The sequence below is a fragment of the Myzus persicae genome, unplaced genomic scaffold (assembly GCF_001856785.1).
Source record: "Myzus persicae strain clone G006 unplaced genomic scaffold, MPER_G0061.0, whole genome shotgun sequence".
NCBI lineage: Eukaryota > Metazoa > Arthropoda > Insecta > Hemiptera > Aphididae > Myzus > Myzus persicae.
Window position 1 is genome coordinate 607,744 of NW_019100658.1, and position 14,013 is coordinate 621,756.

General features: G+C 26.5%; 1 protein-coding gene across 9 annotated transcripts in view; it reads left to right on the top strand.

Annotated features, from left to right (window-relative positions):
* The window catches only part of LOC111039264 (transcription factor 12), a 30,546-nt gene extending 26,643 nt beyond the window's left edge, over positions 1-3,903 (top strand). For 6 of the 9 annotated variants that reach the window (XM_022322731.1, XM_022322747.1, XM_022322738.1 and 3 more), the window contains 7 exons: positions 52-166; positions 263-401; positions 2,327-2,416; positions 2,705-2,785; positions 3,288-3,433; positions 3,511-3,656; positions 3,733-3,903. In XM_022322731.1, the coding sequence (XP_022178423.1) occupies positions 52-166; positions 263-401; positions 2,327-2,416; positions 2,705-2,785; positions 3,288-3,433; positions 3,511-3,656; positions 3,733-3,774 (759 nt within the window). In that variant the 3' untranslated portion in view covers positions 3,775-3,903. The remainder of the gene's footprint in view (positions 1-51; positions 167-262; positions 402-2,326; positions 2,417-2,704; positions 2,786-3,287; positions 3,434-3,510; positions 3,657-3,732) is intronic. The other 3 variants (XM_022322707.1, XM_022322715.1, XM_022322698.1) reach the window with 3 other exon arrangements.
* The last annotated feature ends 10,110 nt before the right edge of the window (positions 3,904-14,013 follow it).

Here is a 14,013-nt window from a genome sequence, read left to right on the forward strand (position 1 = left end):
AATCTTTTACTCGTAGTACTTTATATTTATAATTTATTGTTTTGCTTTTAGGGAAGTCCCCATTCAGCGACTGCTACAGTTGGAGGTGTTCCAAATACTTACCAAACACTTTCAACATGTCAAGACAGTGATGGGCCAATCAAAATTGAAAGACTAAGCAATATCAGTATGTACTCATCAAAATATTTTTTTTAACTAATTCCTATATTTTTAATTTTTCAAACATAATTTTAATCTTAATGTTGTTTTCTTTTTATTGTAGAAAAACGGAAAGAACCTCCAGACAGTTCAGATACCAAGCCTACTAGCAGTGATCACTTGTTAGTAAATAACATCGTTAATGCCAATTCACCCCCAAACAATTCGCCTATAAATAAAAATTCAAAACGACCCCGTCAATAGTAAGTTTAATGTGCAATTTTTGCCCCTTTTATTTTTAAAGACACATTAACTTAACTTAACTTCAGATTTTGCTTCGTTGAGGTGTCTTAGCCGTGTAATTATAAGAGCCTCAAACGAACAAATATCCATCTAAAATAAATCTAATACATGTAAATTCTCTACTAAATATTTAACATTTTGCGAGTTAATTTTTATAAATTTGTTAGTTTAGGTAAATTTGCACAAGACTCTTTTACTATTTCTCCGTTATAACTAAAATGTAAATTTAATTTAAATTATTTAGCGACACAACAGTGTCACAAAGCAACGTAAAAAAAAAATGTAACAACACGACACAACCATGTCTGTATACTGAAAACCAAACATTTCTATTTAAATTGTGTAAAGACTGTTTTATTTGGTAATCCTTACAGCCTAGTTAGTGAATCAAATCATTAGAATGATGTATTGACAAATTTAGAAACATAAGCAATTCTTTTCAAAAACTTATATTGGATATTATCAAGATCATTTATATATTTTGTGTTATCACAAGACTAAATGAGTGAACTAAATTCTAAGTTAGATTTTACTAATGACATATATAGTGCTTTTAAACTCTTGTATTTCTATTCATAAAAACTAACATATTATATGATTTGTTTTTAATCATTCTATAATTAGAAAATATTAGATAAAAATTTTCAAAGTAGACATCCAAGTCTTTCTTTGACTTTAACTCAATTGAAAGAATAGTTATTAATTTGATACTGATACATTATTGGATTTTTGCTATGTGTAAAATAAATTACTCAGAATTTATTAATATTTAGAGAAAGAAGATTTTCTTCACACCATTAAAAAAACTTATTAATACCAGATTGTAAGATATTTGCATCATAAATAGTTTTTCAGGCTGTTGAAAGCAAGTTGTTTTTCCGTGCATTTAGACCATCAAACGAAAGACAAATAAATATAATTCCAGAAGTCCTTTATTATTTTGAAAAATTATTGTTTGTGTTTTGTATGAAATAATTTTTTTTTAGTAACACTTAAGTAAAAGTGAATTTCAATAAAAAAGAAAATATATTTGGTATTATACTTATTAATCAATATAAAAAATCAAAAATCCATTTACTACATAACCTAGAAAAGAGAATGAGGAATTCAAATATGTTTTCAAAATTAAAATCTAGCTTTCTGTAGGTACTGGGTGAATTTGTTTTCCGTTTTTTGAGACTTCGTTGAAACTTTTTTGTAAAGTAACAAACAACAAAATATAGCGACGTGTGACTGCACATATGTAATTTATGGATTTCCGAGAATCTTAGACGTAGTTTATCTTTAATAACATAAAGTTTTTGGGGAACTCACTCTCACTAATGATCAGTCACTACACACACAGTGACACATCACTCACGATGGATCTAGGATATTGCCTAAATCTATATTGCCCTTAAAAATGGTTCACTTTCAACAGCCTTAATTTCAAAGTATAGTTTTGTGTCATCTGCATGGTATTATCATTTAGTATAACAGTAAATTAGTATTGTGTGAATACAATATAATTAATAAACTGTTCCATAGAACATTAGGCTTAGTTACTAAAAATAATATAAAACCATTAATATTCATAAATACATTTAGTACTGATAAAGAAAAACTGTAATGCTTTACCTAATCAATAAAAGTATCACTTCTACAATATGGCACATTAACTTATTTTACTATGGTAATACATTTTGTGTAATTGCGAGTATGAATGTTACATAACTTGTGTACTGATTCAAATGAAAATAAAACCATATATATATATGTGTGTGTTCTAATTTTTGTGTTAAGTTGACATTAAATATTGACATACCTCTATTGGACCTCACCTACACGCTTCATTCATAAAGATTATTAAATAAGATATTGACTTAAATTCTGACTGTTATTTTAGTTGTTCTAGTGCTGATGAAGATAATGAAGATCCATCGACTAAAGCACACAGAGAAAAAGAACGCAGACAAGCCAATAATGTCCGTGAAAGGTAAGTTCCTAAATAATTTAATTTTGTAAAATATCATTAAATAGTTTTTGATAAAGTAAAATTGAATGTAACCCATCACATTTGCTTAAATGTTTTGATTCAATATCTACTGTTATTGTTAATTTTGAAATGTATTATAATTATGTTTGTATAATGTTGGAATACATACATTTTTTTTTTAGATTAGACTATTTTAAATTACAATTCTTAGAACATTAAAAAATGAATTAGTAACTTTAAGTTTGAATCTAATGTTAAATATGATGTTTCGTATTGCTGTTGTACAAGTGTGGATGACGAGAGTGAAGATCCTGAATTAAAAGTTCAACGAGAAAAGGAGCGCCGCCAAGCAAATAACGCTCGAGAAAGGTGAGCTTTTTTGCCTGCAACTTATGTGCGGCTCTTGGCTCCTTTTTTTATATTATATTAATATCATGGTTTAATTTAAAATGTATTAACAACGATTTATGGTTATTTACATTTATATTGAATAGTGAAATTAAATAAATATAAAATATTTTTCTCATAAATCAGTAATCAATCCTTCATTTGAACTCAGTTCGTACCCCTTGTACACAGCTATGATCACCTAACAAATGCAAAATTATTTTTTTTTTTATCAATAATTTGTTCAAAATGTATTTTTTAATAGTCGTTATAAAAATAATATTATATTCCTCCATTATGTGTTTATATTGACAAAAATAGTTATTATTTTTATAATTAGTTATGTACTGTATTTTAATTTTAATTTGAAACAATTAGTCATTGGTAAATTATGATTATCAAAATTATTAAAATATTGTGCAACTAAAAATTTTTTTTAATAATTCATGTTATATCACAGTGATAATTTATTTTATATTTTCAGAATTCGAATTCGTGACATTAATGAAGCATTAAAAGAACTTGGCAGGATGTGTATGACACACCTAAAAACCGATAAACCTCAAACTAAACTGGGTATTCTCAACATGGCTGTTGAAGTAATCATGTCATTGGAACAACAAGTTCGAGGTAAATGATTGATTCTTATAATAATTGTAATTATTTTGAAATCATGTTTTATACTGTTACTTTTCTAATTTTTCCAGAAAGAAATCTTAATCCTAAAGCTGCTTGTCTAAAGAGGAGGGAAGAAGAAAAGGCCGAAGACAATGTTGGACCAAAATTGGGACATCATTTATCGGTAGCACAACACATGGTTGTCCAAGCACCACATTTTCCACCCATGACTTTGGTAAGTTTATTTCTAATAAGATTCTATTGATGAAAAATAGCAATTTCAAATTTAATCCAAAATCATTTATTTATAGCCAAATAATCAAGCAGGCTTGCCTCATAATGGACCCCAGTAGCGATGGAGTACAACTTCACCTCAAATGTTATGCTCTTAAGTAAGCTGGAGGTGATGGCATTAGTTTGCCTTTACATTAAATCTCCGTTGAAATATTGCCAAGTATATTATATTAGTGATATTTTTTATTCATATGACATTGTTTTTTTTTATATACTTGCAACATAAACGATTTTTTTGCCCTTTGTAAATAATACAAGCTAAGCCCGAAGTTTTAATAGACATTTAGATTATATATTTTAAATGTAAGACTGAATTCAGAGTATTTATCAGAGTATAAACGTACAATATTCAAATATTTTTGCTCTTGTTAAAAAAAAATATATATATTATCGTACATAAATTTTCATTTTCATCCTGAATTCAGTCTAAAATTCATACTTAATTTATACACTGAAATGTCTTAAATTTCCTAAGCCCCTTTCCGATATTAGATATGTCAATTTAAAATCAGTAAATAAATCACAATCATACCCAATAAAAAATTGCAGTAAGTACAAATTTGAACTCAAAACAAGTTCCCAATTTTCTTTTGCATCTTATCTGTATGTAGTATAATTACATTTTACTATTGTTTTTTACAATCGTTATCATTGGCGCAACTTATTCAATAAAATTAACATAATAAGCTCTTATTCTAGGTTAAAGCCTTTTTTACATTCCTTAAATATTCTTTACCAAATAATTATATACATATATGTATATTATTTTTAAAACAATTAACTGTTCTTATCTGTTTAAAAATGACTTGTTTATGTAAATAATATATAATACATTATATTTTGACCATGTGTGTTTGGCTTAAATCAAAAATACATGGTAAAAATAGTAATGGGAGGGGGCCCATATTGAACATAAATACTTGATAAATTAAAAACATATTTATTCTTCACTATCCAAAATAAATTAGATTGCTTGTATAATATATTATGCTAGTTGACCATTATATTAAAGAGCTACATAAGTAGTGAATATTACACAATGTTGAACATTAAAAAATCACCCTATCAAGTTGTGCTAATGATTTTTATAAAATAATATTCAAGTTACCGGTTACTTCTTAAGTTCGAGGGTTACAAATGTATTCTTAAAAAGTTGATAGCATTAATCTTATAACATTAACATCTTCTCTTAGACCCACTCCGTTTTCACTGTCATTAATAGTATGATTATGTATGATTTATTGAAAGTTGATTTATGCATTTATTAAGTATTGAATGAAAAGTTTTTTTTAATATTCATGATTTTTATTCATGTGATAAATACCAAATTATACTTTTTAGAAGAAAAATGTATGTGCTGAAGCTTTAATTTTTTTTTTTCTGATCATTGTTTATTAAATATATTTTTTTTCTTGACAGATTAATATTTTTTTTTTAAATATAACTATATATATATATATATATATATATATATCAATTTGCATTTCCTAGAGAAAAACAATTAATTTCATTACGTTTGCGCCAGTATTAATTTTACAATCAAAAGTATTATTACATTTTGAAACATATTTCTACAAATATATTTTGTAAATTTATTGTAAAAACCGTTTCCTAATAAGAAAAATCTCCATAGTAATAATATTTTTAATTTTAATTGTAGGTTATTTTAATTTTTACATTTAAAAGAACTTAACTTTATTTTTTTTAAGTGCTAAAATGTACCTTTAGATTATTCATTCGTTACTTGCTGCAATTTTAACATTTGTTCAGAATATAACAATAATGGTATCTATATATATTATGAAAATATTAAAATATCAATTATCAATCAAATTCAGTTTACAGTTAATTATTCAAGTTTTGAACATATTATGAGTGTAATTAAACATATGATATGAACAATTATTAGTGGTCAAAGTTGATTAAAACAATATTGAAATAACAAGATGAATTATTCAATTGTCATGAATAAAACCCATTTAAGTGAAAAGTTTTAATACCTAGTACTAGCACTCAGTTATACAAAAACAAAACATGTTTTCGCAAGAAGAATTAATAATATGAATTCGAACAAGATTAGGCGACTATAAATATTCAATTAATGGTAGATTGTCTTAAGCAGACAAATTATGGCATTTGAGAAAGATAAAAAGTTTTAAAATAAGTTCTTCTCGCTTCCCTCTACTTTGACCACTTGTAATTATTTTATACTATTAAAAATTTATGTTTCATGGTTTTAGTTACAGACAAAAGATAATTATAATATGGTTTTCTTTACAATTAAATATATGGTGCCTACTATAGTTATAACGAGTTATTTTCCAACAATTTCAAACTATGCCTCAAAAGTTGATCCTGATTTATTTGAAATTTATGAACTTATTTACATTGGTAAAGATTTAATCTTCATAAAAACTCTTAGTTACCAAGTTTCTATACTTTGCATTCTTAACAATTGTTTCTCAGTAGTCATTGTATGAGGAAATTGATATTTTTCAGAGGTTAGTCCAATATATGACCCACTTAGCAGCACAAATAACCCCAGTAAAGACTCACCACTATCATATTAATTATAACTACTTGGCATAGTTATTACTAAATTGTCACCTTTGGCCACCTCCCACTCCTTAAAATTCAATAATTACCTTCTTCTCCACACTACTACTGTCAGCTACCAAAGTGACATGTAATTTAGACCATCTATACCTATTGTCTGTATCTATCAATCATATACCTCATAATTGTTTTAAAATAAATAGTGTATTTATGTTGAAAATACAATTTTTATATGTGTATGAACGTTTATTTATAATAATAAATTTCAACATGTATGAAAAAATGTATTTACATTGACATTTAAATAATTATATTTAAAATTATTAAATATCAATTACATACTAGTATATCATGTACTATAACTAATCCTGTCCCATGTATACTGCTGTGGTAAAATATAAATATGTGTACTTAATAAATATTTTAATTATTGTATTATATAAATCCCACATAAATTAGGCTCATGTAAGACATGTTTTAGTAGTACATGTTGTACAAAATATAATGCTGCACTCAAAGTAAAACAACTAGTCAAAATATATACAAGTGTATTCATACTTAACCAATATTTACATAAGAATTATTATTGATTTTAAAACAGATAAGTCATGGTACAAAGCTATATAGTATACTTTAGTATTTAGTGCAATATTTTAAAATCAAAGATAATACCTAACAGAAGCTTGCAGTCAGACAATTTTTCATGGAATTTTGGAATTTTAAATACATTAGTCATATCTGTTGCTAAGTCTATCAATATTCTTAAATTCAATTTTATCTCAATTATTCACTTACTATCAACGAGATTTCATCCAATACCTTTTAATTCAAATTGTACAGACTTTTACCGAGTGCAGTGTTATATAGTATGTATTATTACTTTCCAGCCGTGGATATATTTAAAATAATTTTTAACTGTGAAATTCATTTTTTGTTTTAATTTGTATTCATTTTTAATTCTTGTATTATATTATTAATTCTATATATAAACTTATTTTTTAATATAGTTTTAATAAAACCAGACATTTTTCCTTCTAAAATAATTGAATGTTTTTTTTATAGAATTAATATTTTTGAGACTTTGGAAGTCGAAAATGTTTGGTATTATAATGTAGATTATAATAACTTTTAATTTATAAGGAAAATGACTGGAGTTGTTCTGTATCATTATTTTAATCTACATAATTTATACCTATATTAAAATTTCCCATAATTGTTATTACATTATTATTGATTTTTTTTTTTTAATTAGACTTGTAATAATAAACATGCTGAAATATACATATACTGATATAAATATATACACATACATACATATTTATATGTGTATACATCATATTTATGTATTATGATTTTAGTAAACTATTTGTTAGGTATAAATGTATATGTTATGATGCCATAATTTGTATTCTTTTCTTATTGAAACTCAAAAAATGATTATACAATATTTTTTTTTCTATAATTATTATTATTATTATTATTATGATTATTATTACTATCATTAATTTATATTTGTCATTCTTTAGTATATTAATTAAAATTAATTTTGTTTTATTTTACGTTTAACTTTAAAAAATGAACATCACTTTTAACATCACCACAACAACAATGAAAGATTGTCATCCATAATATTTATGTCGTGGTTAACTGTATATATAGGCTATATTATTTATATGTTAATTTTTGTAACATTTGATTGAGAATAAAAGTTTAATAATATGTATAATATTATTAGTATAAGAGGCACTTGTGTATCCTGTATTTTCATAAACCAATTTACACCTTTTAAATATTATATTTATATAATTATATTATTTACATAAAATTTCATTTTTAAAAAAGCGGGTATGTGGATAACACCCTGCTGTACATTAGGTGTGTAGGGAGTCACTTGAAAAGATGTGTTAAATTTGAATTCAATGATATAAAATCAGTATATATGTAAAACGATTTTGAGCGAGGAGGGTCTATCAGTGTTTAAAAAACCACTAGCCACTATGCTCTGTTCAAAATAAGATATTACCCTGCGGCCAAGTTGTGCGCATGTGGCTTTGCTCCAAAACACTGGTCTGGCGCAGCAACGTGGTAGGGGATATGTCTTACAAAGTGTCTGATCGCCGCCTAACTAAAACTGGTCACCTTCAGGTAATCATCTTATTTTGAACAGAATGTAGGTAGGTATGTTTTATGATATCACTGTGATTAAAGTAATTTATTTTACTATTACTACAGTAAGGTAAATTCATTTTTGCTGAAAAAATTATTGCATTTTAAAATGTCAATGTGAGTATAAAATATAATAATATACCCACAAATAATATTTTTTAGTTATATTTATTTTTTATCTTGGCTTTAATATTTAATTTTGTCCAAATACGAACTTAAATAAAATGTCTGTAAAATATAACTGTTTATATATAATTTAGATTTTTTAGTTACAGAATTTACTACATATTTGGGACCTTGTTTTAAATTGTCAATCCTTAGCTGATAGTTGAAAATTTTATAATTTTTTGACTACAAAATGATTTGAAAATTTTTGAGATTTTAATATATTTTGTCAAAATTTGAACTTTAAGTGCTTATAAAAAAAAAATTGTGCTTATTGATCTTTAATATTTCCCAACTGCTATTATAACTACTTATGTTGACATTTATAGAATTATAGAATAAAAAACAAATACATTTTAACTTTCAAATATTCATGTATAGAAAATCATAAAATAAACATTTGATGAAAATTTCAAGCAACTTTTTTTTGAATAACAACAAAGTAAGAAAATCGTTGTCTGAGAATTTGTTAATTTAAGGGTGAAGATTCAATGTCTAACTTAAAACGTTCATGAAAAATTGATTTTACTTTTTGGTAAACATCGTTTTTGTTAAATGTTGGAAAACTGATAGGGCCTGATGAGCTATGTGTGATGACTGATGAGCGATGAGTGATTATTTTCCAATATTTTTATAGTATTAATTTATTCCTTCAACAATAAAATAGTTATTTATAAGTCAATGCTTCAGCCCATTTGGGTTTACAGAATAAGGATATGGGACTGTGCCAAACCATCTCAAACAAAAACAATTCAAGCATTCCAATCAATTACTCTTCGTTTACTAACTTAATGTTGGCACCCTGGTCCCTATGTAACTAACAATTCACTCCACAATTGCCTTAAAATTGAAACTATTACCGCAATTGCATCCAACTATAACAAAAAATTTCACTCTAAACAAGCTACCCACATCAACCCCCTTATAGCTATTCAAGAAGAAGCCAACCCACCAAATAATCCTACCCGGCTGCTAAAAAGACGCTGGTGTGGATATTTACTAAATCCATAATCATAATGTCGTTTGAGGGTTCTGTCGCTGGACAGTATACCTCCTCATAAATATAGTGTTATGTAAATATTCTCCATAATTTATTATATTTGCATATTGTACATACTATGCTACAGAATTTTATGTTTTAATAAAAAAAAAGGTAAACAATTAATATATTACATCATTAAATATTGAGATTCGAGGGTTCTGTAGCTAAATGGATCTAGTGTCTAAGATTTGTACTATGGAAGGCTATAACTCAACTCTTATGAATAAAAATGCCATTCATTTTCTTAATTATTGATATAAAATAACAAAAAACTGTAGTAAACTGCGGAGTATTTCACAGGAAGTACCTACTCTGTTGATAGTAACTGTGGGGAACCAGGTACCTACCCACAAAAGTATAGGTAAACATCACTAGTTTTCGACCAAATCGATTTTTATTTTGGATTTTGAGCAGAGCGATGAATGTATTGATTTTATAATGATGTGTGTTTTTTATTTTGTTATTTTTGTCTCTGTCATCATGGTTTGGGGCAGTAAAAGTGCTTCGATTTTTTTCAATAACAACTTTTCTGGTAGGAAAGTGAATCTAGTTGGTGCATTCGGGAAGTCAAAATTAAAAATTCCCAATAATTTCCAGAAGCAACAGGAATAACAAACAAAAAATTCAGGAAAAACGGGAATTTTTACGCAAAACAAGTTTACGAAAAAATCGATTTTGGTCTTTAATGTGCTTTTAACAAAAATGACAGTAGATAGATGTTTATGTTAACATTTTCCATATACAAATAAAATATTCAAAATATTTTGATTTGTGTTAAACTATTTATAGTCGTATGTAATTTTCGATTATTATTTGTGTTTTTGAAACTCAAGTCAAAAATTTTTTTATCTTTCAAAAAACTTAAAAATGTAGTACAAAGTTCTTTGTAAGTTGTTGTTAATGGAAATTAAAAAAAAAAGTTGAGCTTAAATCCACAATACATTTTTTGGAACGTTTAAACTTAGAATTATGACAAAATTCCTAGAAATCACAAAAATTAGTAAAATATTTTGAGTTAGAAATTCATAAAAATGTTTCTTTTAATATGTAAGATTTAAAAATTGAACACAAGAATACAAGATTCCTTATAAGCTTGCTTACCTTGATTAAAAAAATTTTTTTATCGGAAAGTCAAATTAAATTTTTACGAGCGTTTAAGATGGACATTTTTACAACATTGGATATTGACTCGATTTCGTATATAGCGATTTTCTTATTTCGTTGTCGAAAACAAATAACTACATAAACACTTACAATTTACACCATATACCTACGTTTATTTTAGAGAAGTAAAATGTTGATATTTTTGATATGTGGTAACATAAGCGGCATAAGGACACCCCCAGGAACTCTTTCAACTTGTAACTTTTTAAGGAGTGTATTTTGTCCAAATTTGAACTTAAAATATCTGTAAGAAATAACTGTATTTATAAATTTTAGTCTTTTAAGTTACCGAAAATACTGCTTACTTGGAACCTTGTTTTAAATTTTAAATCCTTAGCTGTACAAATTGAAAATTGTATACATTTTTAACTACAAAATCATTTTTCAATTTAAAACATGATAAATGTTGTAAAAATTTAAACTTTAAATTCTTATAAAAAAAATTGAGCCTACGTTTTTTAAATATTTTTCAACTAATTTTGAAACAATATACAGGAGCCTTGTATTAAATTTTTTTGCTTTTTGACCCGACAAATACAATTTTATTGACATTTATAAAAAAAAAACTTAAGAAATTGAAAATGTCCGTCATCAGCTTAAAACAAGTCAAAATATTTTGAAAATGTTATCTAGTATATAAATTAATGAAATAAACATAGGTATAATGGCTTAACTAGCTTTTTAATGATTATGGGAGGTCTAGTAGGTGTCTAAATATCTAATTTTTGTCTAAAATCTAAAAAATCTAATTTACCATGCCCAGTGGCTCCGTGCGCACTGGTTCCAAAACTCAATATTTCCGGTATCACTAATAATTTTTGGGTATTATTTATTCAAATTTCAACTTACTGGCTACCGTATTAATATAAGTAATAACAATCGTCAATCAACATATAAAATATTCTTGAGTCAAAAACCGTTTCCGCTCAGAATCGTTTTTCGTATAGGTACAATGGATTTCATATCAAATTTAATACCCTAGCTCCATTACAGTGAGTAGTGACCCACTTGTGATCTACTGTACAGCAGAGCGACATCCACTTACCCCTTTTTTATTGCACCTAATATTCGTAAAGAAATAACCGACAATACTTGACATTTTCTGATGGTTTCTTAGTTATTTTTCAATTTATATTTGTTTCAGGGAATCATGGATTTGTATTCTATATAATATGGCAGCTAAATGATATAAAAAATATTTAGTATCAATTATTAATTATTTTATAATTATGTTAAAAATGTAAACAACATATTTTAATGTTGACAAAATTTGTTACCAATTTAAATAAAAGTAATTTTTTCCTCTAGGCATCGATATTTGTTTTGGACTTAAATGAACTGTATCAATGTTTTTTTTTAAACTAATGGATAAGGAAAACACAGTATGAAAGAAATGGTTGATAGTATACTAGTATTGAATTGAAAAATGCACGAGTTATGGTAATTTTGTAAATTTCTGTTATCTACCATATATTATAATAATAACAATCATTCAATGATTAACATATGACTATACATCTAGCCAGTGCATTCTAATAATAAATAATAAGGCCATCGGCGTAACTAGGGGGGCTAGAGGGGCTTAGCGCCTCTATATGTGTATTTAAACCCATATAATATATATTGTACTTATTTTATTATTTACATTTTGTTTTTGATGGTGAGTTTAAACTTTCATTTTAATGTTTATTTTTAATTTTGATTTTAGAGGACAGTTATGCTTACTGTGGTGTGGGTCTGGGGCCCCCAAAGTTATTTTGAACATTAGTTTTTTAGGACTCAAACTATTAAATCCTAGTTTCACCAGTGAATAAGGGTAGAAGATAGAACACGATTTCGTACGGCCCTTATCAGAGAACGGATTGTGCCACTTTTAACGTTAGGTACGTTTTGTACCTAAGATTTTAGTGCAGTCAGTGCAGAGTTGCTAGATTCCATAAGGTTAAGTACGTAACTAGTATCCCTAGATATTTGACATACTTATATCATTATATATTGTAGGTATACATTATTGAGTATATCTAAGTTGACAAAACTTAGATATACTGTTTTACCAAACATATCACGACCGGTAGAAGGGGAAAAGTACAGAAAAAAAATCGAACGGAAAAAAAGGCCACGCGAGTGTCGTACGTTCGTAGTATTTTATATATTTTAAATGTTTCGTTGATTAAAAGCATAATACAATAATACTTAACAGCACATAATACAGATAGCCGGTAGGTAACAGATAATAATCATAGATTATAATAAAAACTAATGGCCTAGTACTGTAGCCGATGTTACTAAGATGAATAATAAAAAAAAAAATAGTAGATCCATTGATGTGTATCTATTCTCCTTGTATTAAACTTGAGCAACGAACTAATATTAAAGGTACTATACCGTCTGCTTTATATTGCCTTATATTATTATTATTTTACCCATGTAATTTTTGTACAAATGTAGTATATACCCAAAATTGGGGTTTTTTGACTGTAGGTTCTATTTTATATCATTATAATAACCTAATGACTCAATATAAAACAATTTATAATTTAAAAAAATCATTAAGTAATTTTGTATTATTTTATTTATAAGTTATAACACAATATAGGTATTATATATACATTATTATGTACACATTGTGTTCATATTTATATTTAAATGTTTTTTTTTCAGTGAGATTTATTTGCGTGAGATTTTTTTCGTTAGATTTTTGTTCAGCGACCATATCAAAATGATTAAAATGTATTGAGTTTTGTTTTTAGTGTATTTTATTTGCACTATATTTACTTGTCCAACATTTCAAATACCTATATCTATATTTTAGAAACATTTATATAACGTAAACCAGGGCCCCTACATCAAATTTAGGGCCGCTGTACTAAATGTTTTTGAGGGCAGCATAAAATATTATTTAATACAAAACAAGTATTCCTATCAAAGTTTCAAAATTTCAAACATTGCAAATTCATTTCAAACGTGGGTCCCTAAAATAGCTGGGCCAATGTATTCCAGGGCTAACGGGGGGCCCTGCGTACAACACTACAACAGCGATACAATCGTTCTACTTATATGATATACGTTTTTGTTGTGTCATAACTCATAAGATACGATATCTAAATTCTTTATGATAAATTAAAATATCATAGCTTAATTATTGCCATTTTTGGTACCTACGTAGTAATTTTACCTAGTCGCCTGCAGGTCGCCCACCGTTATT